At 52.2% G+C, this 25,185-nt stretch overlaps 1 protein-coding gene across 1 annotated transcript; it reads left to right on the top strand.

Moving 5' to 3' along the window:
- Window positions 1-509: 509 nt before the first annotated feature.
- PIP4K2B (phosphatidylinositol-5-phosphate 4-kinase type 2 beta) lies at window positions 510-21,947 on the top strand. Its single transcript, XM_079327596.1, is given in 11 exon segments — window positions 510-848; window positions 9,568-9,665; window positions 13,186-13,282; window positions 16,893-17,045; window positions 17,595-17,741; window positions 18,530-18,568; window positions 19,301-19,414; window positions 20,897-21,050; window positions 21,053-21,154; window positions 21,408-21,511; window positions 21,841-21,947. Coding segments are annotated over 11 exon segments (1,269 nt in total). The 5' UTR covers window positions 510-668; the 3' UTR covers window positions 21,922-21,947.
- Window positions 21,948-25,185: the final 3,238 nt, after the last annotated feature.

The following is a 25,185-nucleotide window of genomic DNA, read 5'->3' as shown; positions in this document are numbered from 1 at the left end:
CCGTTATCCCCCCGGGGGTCCCCGTTGTCCCCCGGTTGTCCCCGTTATCCCCCCGCGGGCCCTTTAAACGGCGGCGCGTGACGTGCGTAACAGCCCATTCATAATTCCAGCCGCCTCGCCGCTGATTGGTCCGTTCCTAAAGGGGCGGGGCCTCGGCGGGCGCGTCACGCCGCTGGGCGAGACCATCTGCTGGAAGAGGAGGAGGGAATGGGGGTTTTTTCTCCTCTGTCTGATTCTCGCTCCGTTATCCCTCTGCGTTGTTCGCTGTCACAGCCCCGTGCGTGACGCCGCTCCTGCCGCAGCCCCAGCCGGAGTTTCGCCATCGCCCGCGGCTCCCCCCGCTCGGGCGGGACATGGCACCGCCCGCTCCCCACCCCCTCAGCCCGCCGCCATCTTGGCGCCTCCTCGGCGCGGGGCCGGAGCGGGCTCGGCCGGCCGCGGCGGAGCGAACCACCGCGGGGGCGGGCGGGGGGGGAGCAGGGACCGAACCACCGCGGCAGCCGCGGGGGGGGGAGGAGCAAGGCCGGCGAGGGGAAAGCTTAACGGGCCGGGACTGCCGGGGCCGGGCGGTACCACTGTGGGAACGGCGGGGGGGGAGAGCCGGGCCGGGCGGAACCATGCGGAGGCGCTGGTAGGGGGGCGCGGGGAGGGGGTCGGTCGGGTCCGCCATGGCCGCGAACTGCGCGGGGGCCGCGGGGACGGCGGCGGGAGCCGTGGCCGCGGTGGGCTCGGCCCTCAGCGCCAGCAAAACCAAGACCAAGAAGAAACACTTCGTGTGCCAGAAGGTGAAGCTGTTCCGGGCCTCGGAGCCGCTGCTCAGCGTCCTGATGTGGGGGGCGAACCACACGGTGAGAGCGAGCGGCGCGGCCCCAAACCTCAAACCCAAATCCCCTCAGAGCCGGGAACGGGGCTTCGTCCTCCTCATCCCCTCAGAGCCGGGAACGGGGTCTCATCCCCTCACAGCCCCGGCCTCATCCCCCTCATCCCCTCAGAGCCGGGAACGGGATCTCATCACCCTTATTCCCCTCAGAGCCGGGAGTAGGGGTTCATCTCCCTCATCCCCTCACAGCCCCGGCCTCATTCCCTCAGAGCCCCCGAGAATGGGCTCAGATCCCCTCACAGCCCCCGGTCTCATCCCCCTCATCCCCGGCCCCGCTCCCCCTCAGCCTGGCCCTTTTCCCTCCTCTCCATCCCATCTTTTTCCCCCTCTCTCACCCTCATCCCCGAATTCCAGCCTTCCCTCCCTCTCCATCCCATCTTTTTCCCCCTCTCTCACCCTCATCCCCGAATTCCAGCCTTCCCTCCCTCCCATCCCATCCCCGATCTAGCCCCTCCCTGGCCTCTATCCCCGGGCACTTTGGGGTCTCCACACTCCCACCCTTGGCAGCTTTTCCAGCTCTTTTTCCGCGGTTTTGGGCAGGGGGAGTGATGCATTTTTGGGTGATGCTGCTGTGCCACTGGGGGACACAAATTTGGCACCCCCAGCCCTGTCCCAGCCCTTGGGTTTCTGTCCCTGTGCCTCACTTGGACAATGTGTCTCCCATCTCCACCCCCCAAAAATGAAGATTTTGGCCCCTTTAGCCCTTTTGTCCTCAGTTCCTCTGGGACCAGTGAGAGAATTGGGAATGTCTGTGCTGGCTCAGCTCTGATCCACCTCTTTTGGTGATCCCTCAGATCATCCCTGTGTTTTCTCTGGAAGTTTCTCCCTGGTTTGTGATGGCAGGCACGAGGATTGATGCTTGGATGTGGGTGCTGTTCTTGGTGGCCAAAGAACCCTCATCCCTTCCTCAGATAATCCACTTTTAGTGCTCAGACACACCTATTTCTCCATTGGATTAGTGGATGTTTCCTAGAGAGTGAAAGGGATTCAGGCTCTTTTCTCTTCCCCAAAACAACTAACACACCAAGAATTAATAAAAAAATTAAAAAATCCTCCTTGCATTCCTGGCCTGCCTGGCTGGAGTGAAAGCTTCCAAATGTGGTTCAGCACCAGTGCTGCCTTTGAGGCAAAGGATGTTCCAAATGCTCCCAGCCTTGCCCAGGATGCAGAATAATGAGTTTAATCAGCCTTTGATCAGTGGTGCCATTAGCAGCCCTGAAGAAATGGAATTTATGGGATTTTTTCACTCCAGGCCTCACAGGCAGATTGTGCTGGCAATTGGCCTTTTTTGGGTTATTTTTTGGTGTTTTTCTTGGTTGTAGCTGTGTGGGCAGTAGGAGCCTGGCAGGAATTTGAGTCCCTGCATTAAGCCAGAGTAACTTTGGGAACATTTGGCTGTGAGATATTTGGGCAAAGGGAGGAAGGCAAGCTGACACTAAGCTGCTAATGAGATTATATGGGATGTGTGTTAGGAAGAAATTGCTGCCAGGAAGGAACCTGAGGGGCTGGGAAAGGGGGTGAGAAAAGTTCAGCTGTGACCTCCTGACCTTTGGAAAGGTGTTTAGGATTTCCCAGGAAATCCACTTTGGGGTGAGGGTTTGGTGCCTCCCCACGAGCTCCTGGGGAATGATCCCAGTGCCCTCCTTAAGGGGATCCAGCTGGTGGCTTTGGAAATCATTCTGGGAATACCTTTGTGCAAATCTTTTTTGGGATTGTTTTTAATATTTGCCTGTGTTGGACGAGCAGGGCTGAAGGAGGAGGGGAAAACAGCTCAGTGCCAGCAAGGTCCTGTCAGAATTGTTTGGATCTGGGATGAACTTTTTTCACAGACAAATCAACCAAACAACCATTTTATGCAACGTGCTGCAGAAATCCCTGTGGGTCTGTTCTCCCAGGCTGGAAGTGCCTTAAAGAAGCTGCTGAGGAGGGGCAGGGGGAGCAGCAGGAGCCCCCCAGGAGCTGGAGCTGCTTTCTGGAGCAGCAGTTTGAGGTGTTTCAATGAGTTTAAAGAAGGGGTCCTGGTGTTCCCCAGCCAGGATTGGGATTGGGATCAGGGTGGGGCCAGTATGAGTCAAACAATTTGAATTTTGGACCAGAAACCCATGAAGAGGAGGGGAGAACTTGTGTGAAAGTTGAGCCACTCAGGCTTAGCCTGGATTTCTGAGTTTTCTGTCATCCCCTGAAGGCAGCAGCTGTGGGGATGGTTCCTGGGAAAGCTCCTGTGTTGTCATGGCACTGGCAGAGGAGCTTTCCCTGCTTGGATGGATCCACCTGCACAGGATGGGGAATCTGGGATGGTCCTGGAAGGGAGCAGCCCCCTCCCAGGCTGAGAGATGCACAGAGTGCTGTGTGCTCTTCTGGGAGCCATGGAAACTGTTGGAAGGTGCAGGTTTAGAGATCCCAGACTGTGATTCTTCAGCTGGAAAAGACACAAACATCCCATTTTTAGGGGGTTGCTGGCTGGAGCAGCAGCAGCCATGTCTGAGCCCTGAGCAGGAGCAGAGCTCGTTAGTATTCCAGGGAAGCAGCAGAGCTGGCAATGGCAGCACAGCACTCCCAGCCAGAGCAGCATCTGCCACAAATCCAACAGCCAGAGCCCAGGAACTGCTCTGGGGACACTGGGGACACTGGGGACAGCCTGCCTCTGTCCCTGCCTGCCCTGCCTCTGATTGGCCTCTGAGAGAGCAGCACACTGTGCCAGTGAGGGGCTGGCTCCAGCCTGCTCAGCCAGGGCATCCTCTGCAGAGCCAACTCCAGATCCCATTCCTGTTAAATCCACACTCCAGATCCCATTCCTGTTCAAATCCACACTCCAGATCCCATTCCTGTTAAATCCACACTCCAGATCCCATTCCTGTTCAAATCTATACTCCAGATCCCTTTTCTGTTCAAATCCACACTCCAGATCCCTTTCCTGTTCAAATCTATACTCCAGATCCCTTTTCTGTTCAAATCCACACTCCAGATCCCTTTCCTGTTCAAATCTATACTCCAGATCCCTTTTCTGTTCAAATCTATACTCCAGATCCCATTCCTGTTAAATCCACACTCCAGATCCCATTCCTGTTCAAATCCACACTCCAGATCCCATTCCTGTTCAAATCTATACTCCAGGATCTCTTTCCTGTTCAAATCCACACTCCAGATCCCTTTTCTGTTAAATCCACACTCCAGATCCCTTTTCTGTTAAATCCACACTCCAGATCCCTTTCCTGTTCAAATCTATACTTCAGATCCCATTCCTGTTCAAATCTATACTTCAGATCCCATTCCTGTTCAAATCTATACTTCAGATCCCATTCCTGTTCAAATCTATACTCCAGATCCCTTTCCTGTTCAAATCTATACTTCAGATCCCTTTCCTGTTAAATCCACACTCCAGATCCCTTTTCTGTTAAATCCACACCCCAGATCCCTTTCCTGTTCAAATCCACATTTCAGAAGCCCTTTTCTCGTTCAAATCCACATTTCAGGATCTCTTTTCCCACTCAAATCCACATTCCAGCAGTCCCTTTTTTCCTTTTTTGGGCCAGAAAACCAGGGATTTCCCAGGTGAGGAGAACAGGGCTCATTTCTGCCATGCTTTGGGTGTTGAATATTCCCATTCCTCAGCTTTTTGTGGACCAAGGGAAACATCAGCCCTGCCCACCTGTGGGAGGACTGGGAGCATGGACTGGCAGGATTCAAGTATTTTCAAGTATTTCCAGGTATATTCCAAGTTGTTTTTTTATTTTTTTTTTATCAGGAATAGTTGTGTTTGCTGTCACCAAGGGATTTTTTTCCCCCCATTTTAAACCATCCTGGTGTCCCCAGAGGAATTATTGACTACAAGATTCACTCCTGGGGGTTTTTTAGCATGGATACTGATTAATCATGCTCTAATTCATGGAAAACAGGTTTTTTTCCTCAAACCATCACCCAGTTGCTGCTCTGTGCTAAACAGCAACAAAATTTTACCACAGCTGTGAGTTTGCCTCGGTGCTAAAGTGATTTTCCCACGTGTCTTTTTACCTCCTTCCCCAGAGCATAATGAAATTTAACTAATCCTCACCAAGATGCCTGATTGGAAAGCTTTGAAGGGGAACAAAGTATCTTTATTTTTTTTCTTGTGGCAAAGAATCCCGGAGAGTGGGGGCTCCCCCACTCCATCAGCTGCATCTTGTTAGTAAACAAATCACATTTCCCCATCAATTTCCTAATGCTAATTGCCACTTGGAGGCTACAGTCAGGTTTTTGAAATGAAATTATGCCTGGCCCTGTTCATCCCAACAGCTGTCCCTGAATGACACAGAATATTGATGTGGTTTTTTTTTAATTGGGGAAGGAATTTGGTAGCAAAGAGAAATTATCAACCCAGTGAAGAATTCCAGTGGCCAGGAGGTAAAAGCTTGACAGAGAGGGAGGGTGGAGATGTTTTTGCAGCCCTGCAAAGCTGAGGGTGAAGGGTCTGGGCAGTGGAGAAGGTTTTTCACTCCCTCACCTCTTGCTTTTGATCCCTGATTCTTGCTGGGATTTTCTTTTTTTTCCTCTGCATCTCTGGGGTTGGGCAGTTTTGTCCCTCTGTCCTTGTGGGGTGGCTCTGGACACTGCTGGGAATCAGCAAATTGTTCTCAGGATGTGGCAAAACCAGGGAAAAATGGGAAGGGGCTGTGTCCCTGCTGAAGGTGCCAGTGGGTTTGTGTGAAATGTGCCTGGCACTGAAATCCTGAGGTAAATTCAGATGGAAATCCTGAGAGTCCTGGGGTAAATTCAGATTGAAATCCTGAGAGTCCTGGGGTAAATTCAGATGGAAATCCTGAGAGTCCTGGGGTAAATTCAGATTGGAATCCTGAGAGTCCTGGGGTAAATCCAGATTGAAATCCTGAGAGTCCTGAGGTAAATCTGGATTGGAATCCTGAGAGTCCTGGGGTAAATCTGGATTGAAATCCTGAGAGTCCTGGGGTAAATTCAGATTGAAATCCTGAGAGTCCTGGGGTAAATCTGGATTGAAATCCTGAGAGTCCTGGGGTAAATTCAGATTGGAATCCTGAGAGTCCTGGGGTAAATCTGGATTGAAATCCTGAGAGTCCTGGGGTAAATCCAGATTGAAATCCAGATTCCTTGGGACAAATCTGAATTGAAATCCTGAGATTCCTTGGGACAAATCTGGATTGAAATCCTGAGAGCCCCCAGGCCTCCTTTCTCCATGTCTTCTCCAGAGCCAGAATCCCAAATCTAACCCTAAACCCACATCTTGGTGCCCAGCACATCCCCTCCCTTCTCTTTCTCCAGATCCCAAATCTTCCAGCAAGCTCTGCTGGCAGGGGAGTGGGGCAGAGACTTGCACATGTCGAGATTTTTTGAGCTGTTTTATCTTGCTACCATCGATGACACCTCCAAAACCATCCAAAGCTCTCCTGATGCACCATTTCTGCCACTCAGGAGCCTCTCAACAGGTGCCACGCTCACTTTGAGCTTCGTGCCGTGGCAGAAACCAGGACAGCCAGCGAGGTGGGAACGTTTGTGTGTGAATCGCTGCCAGCGAGGAGGAGGAGGAGGAGGAGGCAGCTCGGGGATCGCTGTTCCAGCCCTCAGCAGCCTTCCTCCTCTCGGCGAGGAGCTGCTAATGGCTGGTTTGTGCCTTCCCCAGGGCGGGAGCAGGGCTGGGAGCAGCCTGGGATGGGAGGGAGGCAGGAGCTGGCAGCTTTCCCCTCCTGGCAGACAGCAATAATGAGTGGCTGGAGGCAGCGCCTCTGTCTCGGTGCAGAGTGAGTTGTTTTCTCCTCGCCCCGAGGGGAAATCTCTGCGTGGGACTCTGATGCAGCTCTGCTGGGAGATCCCACCTGGAATCTCTTCTGTTTTTTCCCTCCCCTCTGGCTCAAAGGTTGAGCTGAACCCCAGGGGAATCAGCCTGTCCCTGCTGGGGGTTGCTGCAGGTGGGGGATGTGTGCCATTATTTATTTATTCATTCTTTCATCTGTGCAGCGTTTTCCATACATCCCAGAGGGGTTTGTGGCAGTGCTGGGATGCCTTGGAGTGGATACCTAGAACAAAGGCTAGACAGAATTAGAGAATAAAGTGGAAATTTATTAAAGGTATTTTTATAAAGGTGTATTTATTAAAAGCAGTGCAGCAGCCTGGCAGAGGCTACACCTGAGATGGACAATAGGCAGATATAAGTTTGGTTTATTTGCATATCAAGGGTTAATTGTCCAATTACAGCTTCAGGTAATGAAGTCACAGTCCCCCAGTTTGCCCCACCCAATCACTTTTGTTTACACTTTTGTGGCCTGAGGCTGTGATGATGTCCTTGGTTCTCAGTCCAGGATTATTTTATCTGACCAAGCTGCAGAGAGCTCACTAACACCACATGGAGTTCAGAGTTCATCACCAATCCAGCACAGAAACACAAAAGCTGAACCTCGAGGCATCAGCTGGGTGCAGGGCTGAGCTCCATCCCTCCAGAGCTTCTCTTCCTGCTGCTATCTGTTGTGTGGGATGGCTGGCTCTGAAAATAGCCACCTTCCCTCCTGGCACTGGGATGTGTCTTTCTTCCCAGTCTGACGTGTGTTAAATGTGGTCTGGTTTTTTTCATGGTAACGATGGAGAAAGGGTGGGATAAACACTGGGCTGCACGAAATGAGCTCACAGCACATCCCCAGGGATGTCTGGGCAGTGCTGCAGGCAGGGAATGGGGAATCCCAGAGCTGGATCCCATTGCTGAGCCTGGCCCCTGCTCCCAGCCAGCAGGGAGGTTTTCCAGCAGCTTTCCCAGTGACCTGCTGGAGGTTTTGGTGCTGGGAACAGCCCCCAGAGCTGACTGGGAGCCAAACCCTGCTGTTGCCAGCCTTGTCTGCCTCCCTCTCCAGCAGCCATGGGAACAGAGCTGGAATGGAATTGCATCCTAAATCCTGGCTGCTAATGGGAATTCAGTGAGGTGGGGCTGTGGGGAGCCCCTGGGAGGGGACAGCACTGGGGCTGTCCTCAGAAAAGGCAGCTCAGAAACCTCCTGACCTGCTCTTGATTCTGGCACAGTGACTGGAGCAGGGCAGCCAGACACAGTCCAGAGCTGAATCTTTATTATTATTATTATTATTACTATGATGATGTTGTTATTATTATTATTATTAATGCTGGCACTGCTGGATGCTGCAGCACGAGCCCAACTGTACAATAGTAGCTGAACATTCATTCTTCATGTTCCTGTGGCTGCCACACATGACTAAGGAGCAGCAACAATTCTAGTGAGTGACTCATCCCTCCAGAGAGGGTGGGATGGGAGCAACAGGAGACAGGAGCATGGAAACAGCATCCACAGAAATGTGCTGGGCTGCACCAAAACCTTTGGTCATCCTGCTCTGTAGCAGCAGTGATTAAAGTTGGAACATTTTCTCAGTGAAGTGGTTAAATTAAAACATAAAATCTGCTGGTTCTTGGTCCCTGGGTTTGTCTGGGTGTCCTGGTTTGAAGGACAGGTGCCTGCCAGGAAAGGTTTGAAATGGGGAGTGTAAACTCACTTCCTCCAAATTATTATAATTTTGAAATTAAAGGGCTCTCAGGCAAAGATATGGGAATTAGGAATAACAGTTCTTTACTAGGAAAATTAATATAGAAGTACAGAATTACAAAGAACAGTCCCAAACCCTGCCAGAGTCAGAATCCAAGCTGGCACAGTCAGTCAGTCAGGGTGGTGGCACAGTCCCATTCCATGGTGCTGCATCCTCCTGCAGGGGCAGATGTGGCTCAGCTGGAGCAGTGCTCCTGGAGAAGGTGCAGTTTCCTCTGAAGTTCCAGGGATGATGTGGAAGGGTCTGGATTTCCTCTGGAATCCAGTGGGAAAGGTGCTCTGCTGTTCCAAATCTCAGTTTTTATCTGGGCAGGAAATGTTTGTCTCCTCCCCTGGCTGGAGCATCTCCCAGTGGGATGATGGAATTTTATCAGTCATGCACTGGGACTCACTGGCCATGAACAGGAGATATCTCCTGGAGGGAGGATGGGCTGTGGGAAGATAAAGATGATTGCCCAGCTGGTTTAAAGATGGCCCATTAGCAGATAATGTGTGCCAGGAGATAAAGATCACTGCCACACCCAGTTTTAAACAATGGCCCATTAACAGGAGATATCCCCACAGAGATCAGAATCACTGCCACACCCAGTTTTAAACAATTGCCCATTAACAGGAGATATCTCCTGGATGAAGGATGGGTTCTGGATAGATAAAGATCACTGCCACACCTGTTTTTTCACACCTGGCCCATTAACAGGAGATATCCCCACAGAGATAAGAATCACTGTTTCACCTGGTTTAACCCCTGGCCCATTAACAGGAGATATCTCTTGGAGGGAGGATGGGCTGTGGGAAGATAAAGATGATTGCCCAGCTGGTTTAAAGCTGGCCCATTAACAGATAATGTGTGCCAGGAGATCAGGGTCACTGCCACACCTGGTTTAACAAATGTGACAGAATCCACATTTCTGGCCAACACTCTGTGCTCTCAGCTGTGTGTTGGATCATCAGTGGAAGGGGAAATGTCTCAAGAAGATTCACATCATGGAATGAGCTGCTGTGGCTGCCACCAGCACAGTGTTCCCCTGCTGCTGCTGCTGGGTCCTGGTGCCCCAAATCCATCCTTGGGGTGCTGGGCATCCCTGCAGCTCCCCAGGCAGAGGGGGCTGGGCTTTGAGGGTCCCTTTGCTTTCTCTTACAGATCAACGAGCTCAGCAATGTTCCTGTCCCTGTCATGTTAATGCCTGATGACTTCAAAGCCTACAGTAAGATTAAGGTGGACAATCATCTATTCAACAAGTGAGTAGGAGCTTCCCAACCTCTCTGTGGCCAGAGCTGTGCTGTGCTCATGGAGTCTGTCTGCAGTTCTCCCTGTGTCCTTTTCCCAAAAAATCAGTTTTTTGGAGCTGTTTTGAAGTCGTGCTTGTGGTTGGTGCTCAGAGCTGTGTTCCCCACCCCAGCTCTGCAGGGCTGCACTGCTCCCTGATCAATCCTTTGTTTCCCTCAAGTTTCACAGGGATCAGCTTTGCAGAGTGGGAGGAGATTGGGAAATTTGTGTCCCCTGGTGCAGGATCTGCTCCTGCCCTTCTCCCCCAGAGATCTGAGCTGTCACTGCCAGTTTCTCATTGACAAGGAGCTGCCAAATCCTCCCACTGTGGCCAAGCAGGACCAAACTCTGCTTCTCCCCCTCTGGGCAGGATCAGGGCTGTGGGAGGAGCAGATGCAGCTCCCTCAGGGACAGGGAATGTGTCACTGTCCCCTGTGCTGTGCCTGGGGGCAGCCTGGCAGCAGGGCCAGCCTGGAGCTGCTCCCTGGGTGCTATGGGGTCCCCTCCTGGGTGCTGTGGGGTCCCTGGGTGCTGTGGGATCCCCTCCTGGGTGCTGTGGGATCCCCTCCTGGGTGCTGTGGGATCCCCTCCTGGGTGCTGTGGGGTCCCCTCCTGGGTGCTGTGGGGTCCCCTCCTGGGTGCTGTGGGATCCCCTCCTGGGTGCTGTGGGGTCCCTGGGTGGTGGGATCCCCTCCTGAGTGTGTGGGATCCCCTCCTGGGTGTGTGGGATCCCCTCCTGAGTGTGTGGGATCCCCTCCTGAGTGTGTGGGATCCCCTCCTGAGTGTGTGGGGTCCCTGGGTGCTGTGGGATCCCCTCCTGGGTGCTGTGGGGTCCCTGGGTGCTGTGGGATCCCCTCCTGGGTGCTGTGGGGTCCCCTCCTGGGTGTGTGGGGTCCCCTCCTGGGTGTGTGGGGTCCCTGGGTGCTGTGGGGTCCCCTCCTGGGTGCTGTGGGATCCCCTCCTGGGTGTGTGGGGTCCCTGGGTGCTGTGGGGTCCCCTCCTGGGTGTGTGGGGTCCCTGGGTGCTGTGGGATCCTGTCCTGGTTTTTGGGGCCTTGACCTTTCCTGTGCTGAGAATGTGATTGGATCTGAACCCAGAGCACCCCCCTCTGCTCCTGCAGCTCTTCCTGTGTGTGGGGACAGCTGTGTGACAGTGTGACACAGCTGTGTGACAGTGTGACACAGCCCAGGATGGCACAGGCAGCAGTGACAATGTGACAATGTGACACAGCCCAGGATGGCACAGGCAGCAGTGACAGTGTGACAATGTGACACAGCTCAGGATGGCACAGGCAGACAGTGTGACACAGCTCAGGATGGCACAGGCAGCAGTGACAGTGTGACAATGTGACACAGCTCAGGATGGCACAGGCAGCAGTGACAGTGTGACACTGTGACAATGTGACACAACCCAGGATGGCACAGGCAGCAGTGACAGTGTGACAGTGTGACACAGCTCAGGATGGCACAGGCAGCAGTGACAGTGTGACAATGTGACAATGTGACACAGCCCAGGATGGCACAGGCAGCAGTGACAGTGTGACAATGTGACAGTGAGGAGCTCACTGGGGGGGCTCAGTGGTGTCACTCAGACCCAGCCCCTGTGCCAGGGATCTGCACAATCTCCACCATCCCCTGAGGATCCAGGAATTCCCTGGGACAGAAGGATTTTGGGGACACCCAAAGAAAGGGCTGGGATGTCCTGTGGTTCATTTGGCTGTATCTCAGTCTCTCTCTGGTTCATTTGGGCTGTATCTCAGTCTCTCTCTGGTTCATTTGGCTGTATCTCAGTCTCTCTCTGGTTCATTTGGGCTGTATCTCAGTCTCTGGGTTGATTTGGCTGTATCTCAGTCTCTCTCTGGTTCATTTGGCTGTATCTCAGTCTCTGGTTCATTTGGGCTGTATCTCAGTCTCTGGGTTCATTTGGCTGTATCTCAGTCTCTCTCTGGTTCATTTGGGTGTATCTCAGTCTCTCTGGGGTCAGTTGGGCTGTATCTCAGTCTCTCTGGGGTCAGTTGGGCTGTATCTCAGTCTCTGGGTTCATTTGGCTGTATCTCAGTCTCTGGGTTCATTTGGCTGTATCTCAGTCTCTGGGTTCATTTGGGTGTATCTCAGTCTCTGGGTTCATTTGGCTGTATCTCAGTCTCTCTGGTTCATTTGGCTGTATCTCAGTCTCTGGGTTCATTTGGCTGTATCTCAGTCTCTGGGTTCATTTGGCTGTATCTCAGTCTCTCTCTGGTTCATTTGGGTGTATCTCAGTCTCTCTGGGGTCAGTTGGGCTGTATCTCAGTCTCTCTGGGGTCAGTTGGGCTGTATCTCAGTCTCTGGGTTCATTTGGGTGTATCTCAGTCTCTCTCTGGTTCATTTGGGTGTATCTCAGTCTCTCTGGGGTCAGTTGGGCTGTATCTCAGTCTCTGGGTTCATTTGGCTGTATCTCAGTCTCTGGGTTCATTTGGGTGTATCTCAGTCTCTGGGTTCATTTGGGTGTATCTCAGTCTCTGGGTTCATTTGGCTGTATCTCAGTCTCTCTGGTTCATTTGGCTGTATCTCAGTCTCTGGGTTCATTTGGCTGTATCTCAGTCTCTGGGTTCATTTGGGTGTATCTCAGTCTCTGGGTTCATTTGGGTGTATCTCAGTCTCTGGGTTCATTTGGCTGTATCTCAGTCTCTCTCTGGTTAATTTGGGCTGTATCTCAGTCTCTGGGTTCATTTGGCTGTATCTCAGTCTCTCTCTGGTTCATTTGGGTGTATCTCAGTCTCTCTGGTTCATTTGGCTGTATCTCAGTCTCTCTGGGTTCATTTGGCTGTATCTCAGTCTCTGGGTTCATTTGGCTGTATCTCAGTCTCTCTCTGGTTCATTTGGGTGTATCTCAGTCTCTGGGTTCATTTGGCTGTATCTCAGTCTCTGGGTTCATTTGGGCTGTATCTCAGTCTCTGGTTCATTTGGGCTGTATCTCAGTCTCTGGGTTCATTTGGGCTGTATCTCAGTCTCTGGTTCATTTGGCTGTATCTCAGTCTCTGGTTCATTTGGGCTGTATCTCAGTCTCTGGGTTCATTTGGGCTGTATCTCAGTCTCTGGTTCATTTGGCTGTATCTCAGTCTCTCTGGGGTCAGTTGGGCTGTATCTCAGTCTCTGGGTTGATTTGGGTGTATCTCAGTCTCTCTCTGGTTCATTTGGCTGTATCTCAGTCTCTCTGGTTCATTTGGCTGTATCTCAGTCTCTGGGTTCATTTGGCTGTATCTCAGTCTCTGGGTTCATTTGGCTGTATCTCAGTCTCTCTGGTTCATTTGGCTGTATCTCAGTCTCTCTCTGGTTCATTTGGCTGTATCTCAGTCTCTGGGTTCATTTGGCTGTATCTCAGTCTCTGGGTTCATTTGGCTGTATCTCAGTCTCTGGGTTCATTTGGGCTGTATCTCAGTCTCTCTGGGGTCAGTTGGGCTGTATCTCAGTCTCTGGGTTCATTTGGCTGTATCTCAGTCTCTCTGTCCTGCAGGGAGAACCTGCCCAGCCGGTTCAAGTTCAAGGAATACTGTCCCCTGGTGTTCCGCAACCTGCGCGAGCGCTTCGGCATCGACGACCAGGATTACCAGGTACCAGCACTCACAACCCCCAGACCCTGCTGCCCTTCTGGCTGTGTGCTGAGCTTGGAGTGCTTCTGTAACCACAGCTGTGGGGTGGGTGTTGCTGTGGATCCAGCAGAAGGAGGAGAAGGTGATGCCTGCTGAGACAGAGGCACGGGTGGCTGTGCACAGGCAGGAGCTGGAGGATGATCCAGTGTGGAATATCTGCAGGGAAAAGGAGTCTGGCATGTTTGGAGATTGGCTGCTCTCAGCCAAGGGTGTGTTGTTGGTTTGGGTGCTTTGAGGTGGTTTCTGCTTTGGGATACATCCCATAATTCCAGATTTTCTTGGAGAGGAGTCTGCTGTTAGCACTGCTGGGCTCAGCCCTGGGGACAGGGAGATGTCTGGGTGCTGCAGCAGGGCCAGCCTTCCCTTCCTCACCCAGCTCTGAGCCCTGAGCACGAGGAGCTGAGCAGGGACATCACAGGGAACAGGGCCAGGGAGCCAGAGCTGAGCAGGGACATCACAGGGAGCAGGGCCAGGGAGCCAGAGCTGAGCAGGGACATCACAGGGAGCAGGGCCAGGGAGCCAGAGCTGAGCAGGGACATCACAGGGAGCAGGGCCAGGGAGCCAGAGCTGAGCAGGGACATCACAGGGAGCAGGGCCAGGGAGCGAGAGCTGAGCAGGGACATCACAGGGAGCAGGGCCAGGGAGCCAGAGCTGAGCAGGGACATCACAGGGAGCAGGGCCAGGGAGCCAGAGCTGAGCAGGGACATCATACAGCAGGGCCAGGGAGCCATTGCTGAGCAGGGACATCACAGGGAGCAGGGCCAGGGAGCCATTGCTGAGCAGGGACATCATACAGCAGGGCCAGGGAGCCAGAGCTGAGCAGGGACATCATACAGCAGGGCCAGGGAGCCATTGCTGAGCAGGGACATCACACAGAGCAGGGCCAGGGAGCCATTGCTGAGCAGGGACATCACACAGAGCAGGGCCAGGGAGCCATTGCTGAGCAGGGACATCACAGGGAGCAGGGCCAGGGAGCCAGAGCTGAGCAGGGACATCACACAGCAGGGCCAGGGAGGCTGTGTGGCCCTGGGCAGGCTGGTGTCAGGGAGCTGGAGTGTCCCCAGCACATGGTGACAGAGCAGGCACAGCACCAGGGACATCCCCTGGGGCAGGGCTGGTCCCACACTGCTCCCCCTGCCCCAGCCCTCCCCAGGAGTCACCCCCATTCAATTCCTGCTTTATCATTTCCACTCCCCTGCTGTTCTGAGGGATTGCTTCCCCCAGCTCCAGGCTGCTTTGACTTTTTTAAAAAATACCCAGCTGGAACAGAAAACGTGAATTGAGCTAAACTGAGGTGGGTAAAATGTGTTGGCTGGAGTGGGAGCAGAGCCAGGACACTGAATTTACCAGCCAACTGTGGATGGTGGGAGTGACAGGAGGGGAGCAGAGGGATGGGAAGGGCTGGGAATGTGCTAATGATCTGTGTGGTCACGATTTCTGCTTCCCAGCTCCAGAAGAAAAGCTCTGTGGTTTTGAGGTGAGGGCTGATTAAACTGCCTGGCACAGACCCCTTGGAAATGTCAGCAAGCAGCAAAAGGGGATTTTTCTGTTTGCTTTTCTTTTCCTGATGCTCTCTAAAGCTGTTGGCAGCAGCAGAGTTTTTCCTCTGCTTCATTAAAGTTTTAAAAGCTTGAAATGCTTCATTCTGAAAGGAAACCTCTCAGCTCACTTGCAGCATGACATGGTAAATCTCAGAGCAGGCTCTGCTGCCAGAGCTGAGGGAGGGGCACACAGCAGTGCCACTGTCACCTAAAAAAAATTTAAAAATCCAGAACTGAGCTCAGGGAATTGATCCCTGCAGCTCCCTGGGGTTCTCCAGCCCTGCTGCACTGCCTGGTTGCTAGGGGTGCACACAGGGATCTGAAGGCAGATGCTGCTGGGTGTCAGAAGAACAACCAAGTTATTTATACTCACCTTGTAGGTGCAGGGGTGAGAGTGGCAGAGCTGAGGGTGGCTCTTGGTGCAGAGGAGTCCCCAGACACTGAGGCTCTGGCCAGACTAAGTTGTTTTGCTTTTCCTTAAGCCTTAGAAATATCCTGTTGTTAAATGCTGGAGAGGAAATGCTGGGAACTCTTGTGTATCCTGCACCTCTAAAACCCTTCAGGAAAATGAACCTACCATAAACACCCCCCCAGCTGTTGGAGTAAACCCTGCCAGCAAATCACCAGGTGGAAGCTCTAAAAATGTGTCCAGACTTTGAAACAATTGAGTTTTACCCTCAGCAGTGCCAAAGTTGGGGTTCAGAGTCAGAGTAGGTGCCCTGAGCTGGTCCTGGGGGGCTGGCCCTGCTCCCCTGGGCTGCTCAGGGGGTTCCTGTGGGGCTGGCCATGCTGGGGACATCCTGGGGACACACCCTGTGAGGCTGGATGTGCTGGGGACACACCCTGGGGACACACCCTGTGAGGCTGGATGTGCTGGGGACATCCTGGGGACACACCCTGTGAGGCTGTATGTGCTGGGGACACACCCTGTGAGGCTGGCCCTGCTGCTCAGGGGGTTCCTGTGGCTCTGGCCCTGGTTCCCAGAGCTGCTCAGGGCTCCAGTAGCTCTGGCCCTGCGGGACAGTGTCAGTGTGTCAGTGTGTCAGTGTGTCACTGTCAGTGTGTCAGTGTCAGTGTGTCAGTGTGTCAGTGTGTCAGTGTCACTGTCAGTGTGTCAGTGTGTCACTGTCAGTGTGTCACTGTCAGTGTGTCAGTGTCAGTGTGTCAGTGTGTCAGTGTGTCACTGTCAGTGTCAGTGTGTCAGTGTGTCACTGTCAGTGTGTCAGTGTGTCACTGTCAGTGTGTCAGTGTGTCACTGTCAGTGTCCCCGTGTCCCACAGAACTCGGTGACACGCAGTGCTCCAGTGAACAGTGACAGCCAGTGTCAGTTTGTCAGTGTGTCAGTGTGTCAGTGTGTCAGTGTGTCAGTGTGTCAGTGTGTCAGTGTGTCAGTGTCAGTGTGTCAGTGTGTCAGTGTGTCAGTGTGTCAGTGTGTCAGTGGGTCAGTGTGTCACTGTCAGTGTGTCAGTGTGTCAGTGTCAGTGTGTCAGTGTGTCAGTGTCAGTGTGTCAGTGTCAGTGTATCAGTGTGTCAGTGTCAGTGTGTCAGTGTCAGTGTGTCAGTGTGTCAGTGTGTCACTGTCAGTGTGTCAGTGTGTCACTGTCAGTGTGTCAGTGTCAGTGTGTCACTGTCAGTGTGTCAGTGTCAGTGTGTCAGTGTGTCACTGTCAGTGTGTCAGTGTCAGTGTGTCAGTGTGTCAGTGTGTCACTGTCAGTGTCCCCATGTCCCTGTGTCCCACAGAACTCGGTGACACGCAGTGCTCCAGTGAACAGTGACAGCCAGTGTCAGTGTGTCAGTGTGTCACTGTCAGTGTGTCACTGTCAGTGTGTCAGTGTGTCACTGTCAGTGTCAGTGTGTCAGTGTCACTGTCAGTGTCCCTGTGTCCCACAGAACTCGGTGACACGCAGTGCTCCAGTGAACAGTGACAGCCAGTGTCAGTGTGTCAGTGTGTCAGTGTGTCACTGTCAGTGTCAGTGTGTCAGTGTGTCAGTGTGTCAGTGTCAGTGTCCCCATGTCCCTGTGTCCCACAGAACTCGGTGACACGCAGTGCTCCAGTGAACAGTGACAGCCAGGGCCGTTGTGGCGCGCGGTTCCTCACCACCTACGACAGGAGGTTCGTCATCAAGGCCGTGTCCAGCGAGGACGTGGCTGAGATGCACAACATCCTCAAGAAATACCACCAGGTATGGTCAGGCTGCTGCCCCTGCTCTGGGCAGAGCCCGGGGGCTGCTGGAGGGGCTGGGGGAGAAACGGGGCCCTGGGGGTGGGGACAGAGATCGGGGGGATAAAACTGGGGGGGACTGAAATCTGAGGGACAAAGGTCTGAGAGACAGAAATGTGAGGGACCCCAGCCTGTCTGTGACACTCGTGTCCCCCAGCGCTGTCTGTGACACTCGTGTCCCCAGCCCTGTCTGTGACACTCCTGTCCCCCAGCCCTGTCTGTGACACTCCTGTCCCCCAGCGCTGTCTGTGACACTCGTGTCCCCACTCCTGTCCCCATCCTGCGGGTGGCACTCCTGTCCCCAGCCCTGTCCCCGCCCTGTCCCCATCCCTGTCCCATCCCTGTCCCATCCCTGTCCCCGCCCTGTCCCCATCCCTGTCCCATCCCCGCCCTGTCCCCGCCCTGTCCCCATCCCTGTCCCATCCCTGTCCCCATCCCCGCGCTGTCCCCGCGCTGTCCCTGCGCTGTCCCCGCGCTGTCCCCGCGCTGCCGCTGACGGCGGCTCCCGCAGTTCATCGTGGAGTGCCACGGGCACACGCTGCTGCCGCAGTTCCTGGGCATGTACCGCCTGACGGTGGATGGCGTGGAGACCTACATGGTGGTCAGCAGGAACGTCTTCAGCCACCGCCTGACCGTGCACAGGAAATACGACCTGAAGGTGGGGCTGGGGGAGGGATGGGGGATGGGGGCTCCCCCATAACTCAGAGATTTGGGGCTGAGACCCCCCTCTGAATCCTGGCTTTGGGGTCAGGGTCGGGGTTTGGGGGGCAGGGGGATGGGGGGCAGGGGGATGGGGGATAGGGGCTGGGGGGGATGGGGAATGGGGAATGGGGGCCGGGGGCTCCCCCATAACTCAGAGATTTGGGGCTGAGACCCCCCTCTGAATCCTGGCTTTGGGGTCAGGGTCGGGGTTTGGGGGGCAGGGGGATGGGGGGCAGGGGGATGGGGGGATAGGGGCTGGGGGGGATGGGGAATGGGGAATGGGGGCCGGGGGCTCCCCCATAACTCAGAGATTTGGGGCTGGGACCCCCCCTCTGAATCCTGGCTTTGGGGTCAGGTGTTTGGGAAGTTGGGGATGGAGGGTTGGGGTTGGTTCATTCCCTGGAATGGTTTGAGCACTGATTTTAAATGTTTTCATTGTTTTCTTACATGGGGAAATCAAATATTGTCAATCAATTAATTTGGGACATGACCCATAGTGCAGTATTGATATTTTTTTATTTTTGTTTTGTTTTCATTATTTTCCTACATGGGGAAATCAAATATTTTCAATCAATTAATTGGGAATATGACCCATACTGCAGTATTGATATTTTTTGTTTTACTTTCACTGTTTTGCTTCATTGTTTTCTTACATGTAGAAATTAAATGGTGTCAATAAATTAATTGGGAATATGACCCACAGTGCAATATTGATATTTTCTTTTTTTTTTTATTCCTTACCAGGGCTCAACAGTATCAAGGGAAGCGAGTGACAAGGAGAAGGTGAGGAGCAGCCTGGGCAGCCTTTCCTTCCTCTGGCTGCTGGGATCAGAGCCCAGGAATTCCCTTTCCCACCATCAAATGTTCATTTATAAACCAGAGCAGCTCCTCAGATCCTTGGCACATTCCTAAACTTTTTAATTTAGGGCTGAGCCTCTTTTTCCTGCAGGATTTTTGTGGTGCTGCCTCAAACCCCCTGTGGAAATCTCAGCCAGGATTTAGGACAATCCCTGAATCCTTTGGCACCCCCAGCTGTCCATGTGAGCTCACAGAGGCACCACACACTCCTGTGGGGCTGGAAATAATTCAAACTTGAGGCACAAAGATTCCTAGAAATCCTCAGGGCCTGCTGCAGGCAGATCCCTCAAAAACAAAACAAAACAAAAACAAAACAAAACAAAACAAAAAAAAAAAGAGTTGAATTTTTTCCTTTCAGGAGAAAACCTTTTTTATTTTTGCCCTCCAAACCTTCACCCCTTACACCCCTTCTCACTTCTCACAGTGAGAAGCCAAGAGAATTAATTTCTTTAATTAATTTCTTTTCAATTCTGAGAGCTGCTTGGAGCATCCCTGGCCCAGCTGTGCAGATTCTCACTTGCTCCATGTCTCCCTTGAGCTTCCCTGCCATTCCCTGCCTGGTGCCATTCCCATCCTCAGTGAATTTTGGGCAGCCAAAAATGCCAGACTGTGTTCCAGCACAGCCTGGAAAATTTCACCACAAGCTTTTTGTTTCAGGCCAAGGATCTGCCAACCTTCAAGGACAATGACTTCTTGAATGAGGGTCAGAAGCTGCACGTTGGGGAAGAGAGCAAAAAGAACTTTCTGGAGAAGCTGAAGAGGGATGTGGAGGTGAATTGCTGGGGGACAGTTCTGCTGTGTGTCACTGCAGGGCTGCAGAAATGCACCAGGATCCTGTCACTGCAGAGCTGCAGAAATGCACCAGGATCCTGTCACTGCAGGGCTGCAGAAATGCACCCTGATCCTGTGTCACTGCAGGGCTGCAGAAATGCACCAGGATCCTGTGTCACTGCAGGGCTGCAGAAATGCACCAGGATCCTGTGTCACTGCAGGGCTGCAGAAATGCACCAGGATCCTGTGTCACTGCAGGGCTGCAGAAATGCACCAGGATCCTGTCACTGCAGGGCTGCAGAAATGCACCCTGATCCTGTGTCACTGCAGGGCTGCAGAAATGCACCAGGATCCTGTCACTGCAGGGCTGCAGAAATGCACCAGGCTCCTGTCACTGCAGGGCTGCAGAAATGCACCCTGATCCTGTCACTGCAGGGCTGCAGAAATGCACCAGGATCCTGTGTCACTGCAGGGCTGCAGAAATGCACCAGGATCCTGTCACTGCAGGGCTGCAGAAATGCACCAGGATCCTGTGTCACTGCAGGGCTGCAGAAATGCACCCTGATCCTGTCACTGCAGGGCTGCAGAAATGCACCAGGATCCTGTGTCACTGCAGGGCTGCAGAAATGCACCAGGCTCCTGTCACTGCAGGGCTGCAGAAATGCACCCTGATCCTGTCACTGCAGGGCTGCAGAAATGCACCAGGATCCTGTGTCACTGCAGGGCTGCAGAAATGCACCCTGATCCTGTCACTGCAGGGCTGCAGAAATGCACCAGGCTCCTGCTGGGATCTCTGCAGCTGCTCTGGGTCTGATCAGGGTTCAGTTCTCACTCTATTCCTTGTTCAGGAGGTGCTGCAGGGCAGGGCTGAGCACCCCCTACCCCTGCAGCTGCTCTGGATTTAATTCTCACTCCAATTCAGTTTAAGGAGGTTGTTCAGGGCAGGGCTGAGCGCTCCCCGCCCCTCCCCTCTCCCTGTCCCCTCTCTCTCTCTGTCCCCTCCCCTCTCCCTGTCCCCTCTCTCTCTCTCTCTGTCCCCTCCCCTCTCCCTGTCCCCTCTCTCTCTCTCCCTGTCCCCCCTCTCTCTCTCTGTCCCCCCCCCTCTCCCCTCCCCTCTCCTCCTCTCTCTCTCTCCCCTCTCTCTCTCTCTCTGTCCCCTCCCCTCTCTCCCTGTCCCCTCTCTTTTTCCCCTCCCCTCTCCTCCCCTCCCCTCCCCTGTCCCCTCTCCCGTCCCCTCTCTCTGTCCCCCTCTCCCCTCTCCCCTCCCTGTCCCTCCCACTCCCCTCCCCTCCCCTCCCCTCCCCTCCCCTCCCTCCCTCTCTCTACTCCCCTCCCCTCCCCTCTCCTCTCCCCTCCCCTCTCCCCTCCCCTGTCCCCTCCCTCTCCTCCCCTCCCCTCTCCCCTCCCCTGTCCCCTCCCCTCTCCTCCCTCCCCTCTCCCCTCTCCCTGCCCCTCCCCTCCCCTCACTGCCGCTCTCCGCAGTTCCTGGCCCAGCTGAAGATCATGGATTACAGTTTGCTCGTGGGCATCCACGACGTGGACAGGGCGGAGCAGGAGGAGATGGAGGTGGAGGAGAGGGCGGAGGAGGAGGAGTGTGAGAACGACGGGCTGGGGGGGAACCCCATCTCCTCCTACGGGACCCCCCCGACAGCCCCGGGAACCTCCTCAACTACCCGCGGTTCTTCGGGCCCGGGGAGTTCGACCCCTCCGTGGATGTGTACGCCATGAAGAGCCACGAGAGTGAGTGGGGAGGGGAGCTGGGGGGAGGGGGAGGGGCGGGGGGGTGTGGGGGGAGGGGGAGGAAGGATGGAGGGCAGGGAACATGTGAGTGAGCTGTGGGAGGTGTTGTGCCCAGGGGGGGTTTTTGGAAGTGGGGGTGCCTCGGGGGGTGTTTTTGGAGAAGGGGGTGCCCAGGGGGTCTGAGCCCCTCTCCCTCATGCCCTGCTGGCCCTGCCCAGGCTCTGAGCCCCTCTGAGCCCCTCTGTGCCCCCAGGTGCCCCCAGGAAGGAGGTTTATTTCATGGCCATCATCGACATCCTCACTCCCTATGACACCAAGAAGAAAGCTGCACACGCTGCCAAAACAGTGAAACACGGGGTGAGCCTGGCCTGGGGAGGGGGCTCTGCCCATCTCCTGGGGCTGGGGGGGTCTCCTGGGACTGGGGGGACCCCTGGGGCTGGGGGGGACCCCTGGGATGTGGCCACTCAGCCTTGGGGAGCTGCTGCAGTGAAAATCAAATCCTTTTCCTGAGCTCTGCCTGCCCCTCTGAGGCACCGAGGAGCAAACCCAGAGCCTGCAGCTGCTGGAATCATTTCCTTGGGATCTCTGCAGAGCTGCTGGGCTTTTCCTTAGCCCTGTCCCCTCCCTGTCCCCTCCCTGTCCCCTCCCTGTCCCCCTGTCCCCACTGACCCCCTGTCTCTCTGCAGGCTGGGGCTGAGATCTCCACTGTGAACCCCGAGCAGTACTCGAAGCGTTTCAACGAGTTCATCTCCAACATCCTGACATAGTGCTGAGCCTGCAGCAGGGGTGGGGCAGGGGGAGGGGCAGGGGGAGGGGGAGGGGGAGGGGCAGGGGGCAGGGGGCTCCTGTTGAATCCAGGGGGCTCCTGTTACCCCCAGGGGGCTCCTGTTGCATCCAGGGGGCTCCTGTTGAACCCAGGGGGCTCCTGCCACCCCCAGGGGCTCCTGCCACCCCCAGGGGGCTCCTGTTGAATCCAGGGGGCTCCTGCCACCCCCAGGGGGCTCCTGCCACCCCCAGGGGGCTCCTGCCACCCCCAGGGGGCTCCTGTTACCCCCAGGGGGCTCCTGTTGAATCCAGGGGGCTCCTGCCACCCCCAGGGGGCTCCTGCCACCCCCAGGGGGCTCCTGCCACCCCCAGGGGCTCCTGCTGCAGCCTGGCACCTGCAGGGACACCGTGGGGACACCGTGTGACAAATCTCATCCTCCTCCTCGCTGCTCCAGTGGGGTTTTTATGTTACAGAAGTGCCCAAATTTCACTTTTTGAGGGCTTTTCCAAACAAGCCAAGTGCATTGTGTGACCTCCTGTGACACGTGGCACTGTCCCCAAGGGGGGGACACTGTCCCCAAGGGGGGGGTCACGTTCAGTGGAGCAGAGCTGAGTCACAAACCAATCCTTGTTTCATTTTGTGTCGTTGCTGGTGTTGTTTTATTGGACTGGCTTTGCCAGAAAAATCCCCTTTTATTTCCCTCTGGGTAGGAATTGGAAGGAAAAAAATAAGTTCATCATTTCAAGGATGGGAAATGTAACTGATGAAAGGAGGAGTTGCTGAATTTTAGGTAAATTCAGACTGGGACACTTTATATATATATATTTTTTTTTTGGTTAATTTAAGTAACAAAAAAAAAGAGAAAAAAAAAGAAACAAAAAAAACTTTTTTGTAACTGCACTTGATTTGCAAGAAAGATGAGGGAAATGAACATCTACCAAAGATGATCTCTGAAAAAAACAACAAAACAAAAAAAGAACAAACAAGGTGTAACTCCTAAAATATAAAAACAACCAGAGTGAGAAGTGAGAGCTCATGGTGTGCTTGGACCTGGGGTGATTCAATTAGAGAAATTCCTTAAAAAAACCAAAATTAATTTAAAAAAAAAGGCATTTTTTCTACCTGTCCAAAAGATTTGGAGCCATTTCCTCAGCCAGGATTGGCTCTGAGCTCACCATCACAGTCCTGCCAGTGTTAATTAATTTGCTAATTAATTACTTATTCTCCCCACCTGTAATTACAAAATCTCCAGAACCTTTTAACCCTTTCACAGCCAAGCTGGGCACTGTGGGATTCCTTTGCTGCACAAGCTACAGAACTTTTGCTTCTTTCTTTTGACCTTTTTTTATTTTTAATTTCTCTTTTTTTTAGAGTTTTGAACAAAGCTCTTTGCAGTTGAAACATGTTGTTTAATCTGCCTTGGAACTGTTTTTCACACTTGCCTTTGTTTGGGGAATGAGATTTTGGTATTTTCTGTCCTGTGCTGGAACAAATTGGTTTTTTTTTGCTGTGTGGAATTTTGGTCCTTTTTCAGAGAAAACTGGTGCTCATCACATCCTGGTAAATTCCCCTAAATAATTCCCCTAAATCAATTCCCCTAAATAATTCCCCAAATCAATTCCCCTCAATAATTCCCCTAAATCAGTTCCCCTAAATAATTCCCCTAATTAATTCTCCTAAATCAATTCCCCTCAATAATTCCCCTAAATCAATTCCCCTAAATAATTCCCCTAATCAATTTCCCTAATTAATTCCCCTAATTAATTCCCCTAAATCAATTCCCCTAAATAATTCCCCTAATTAATTCTCCTAAATCAATTCCCCTCAATAATTCCCCTAAATCAATTCCCCTAAATCAATTCCCCTAAATAATTCCCCTAATCAATTTCCCTAATTAATTCTCCTAAATCAATTCCCCTCAATTATTCCCCTAAATAATTCCCCTAAATCAATTTCCCTAAATAATTTCCCTAAATAATTTCCCTAAATCAATTTCCCTAAATCAATTTCCCTAAATCAATTTCCCTAAATCAATTCCCCTAATTAATTCCCCTAAATAATTTCCCTAATTAATTCCCCTAAATTAATTCTAAATTAACCCTGGCTCTGGGCTGGATTTTAAATGTGGGACTTGGATATTTTTAATTATTTTTTTTTTTATTTTTATTTCCTCCCCATTTCTCATTTTCTCACCTTGGGAGGGGTTAAAATTGGAGCCCCTGAGAGTGAACTGGAAATAGAAATTTTTGGAGAAATGAAAAATGAGATTTTTGGTGTGGGATAAATTTCTGCTGCTCCTGTGGTGTTGGAAAAGCCACGACCCAAATGCAGCTTAAAAAAAAAATATTTTTAAAAGAAAAATTAAAAAAAAAAAAGAGGATTTGGAGGGCATAATCAGCTTCATTTGTGGGCATTATATTGGTTACTTTTTTTTAATAAGCACTTAAGTTTATTGCTAATTAGGAATTAAACATCAATCACTTTTATTCCTGAGAGTTTAAAAAAAAAAAAAAATTATTGAATCTGCAACTTTGTCCTTCTCCTTTTGAGGAAAGCAGATGGAAGTTGTTTTATCTTGAAATCATCTATTAAAATAAAAAAAAAATATAAATAATGAGGAGGAAAATGAATAAAGAATCAAATCAGAAATTCCTGCAGAAATCCTTTCAGAGCTGGGACAAAAAAAGGAATTTTTTTTCCAATTCCTGGGATTCAATTTGCCATTAAAATTAATTCAAAGTGATTAATTGCAATGTTTGACCCAGGTATGGAACTTTGTTTAACAGAAGTTTTGTGTATTGTTTACATTTGGAGAAGTAGCATTACCTTAAAAATGCTAATTTTTTGTTTTTTGTTTGTTTCTAGACAGTATTTTTATTACCAGAACAAGAAGTGAAGCTGAAAATATTTGAGTTGTTTTTTAAAAGGGATTTTTTTTTTCCTTTCTGTTTGTTTGCTTTTTGTTTTGTTGATATTTTTTTTTTTTTTCCTTTTAAATCTTGTTTTAGGTCACTTTTTTAACTCAGTATTTAAAAAAAAAAGGAAAACCCAACTCTTTAAATTCTGGTTTTAAACTGCTTGTGCTGGTTTGTTTGTTTGTTTCTGGTGTGGATTTTGCTGAATGTGACAAATATTTGATATTCCTGTTTTTACCATGAACCCTGACAGGATTTGCAGCAGAATTTAAATTTTTTTTGCCCATAAAAAAGCAAAATTCAGTCCAGTGAAGTTTTAAATAATCAATGAGCAGCTTCTCCCTGCTCTG

The sequence above is a fragment of the Erithacus rubecula genome (genome assembly GCF_903797595.1).
Source record: "Erithacus rubecula genome assembly, chromosome: 27".
Classification (NCBI taxonomy): Eukaryota; Metazoa; Chordata; class Aves; order Passeriformes; family Muscicapidae; genus Erithacus; species Erithacus rubecula.
The sequence above is the reverse complement of the archived record's forward strand: the minus strand, read 5'-3'. Positions and strand labels throughout refer to the sequence as shown.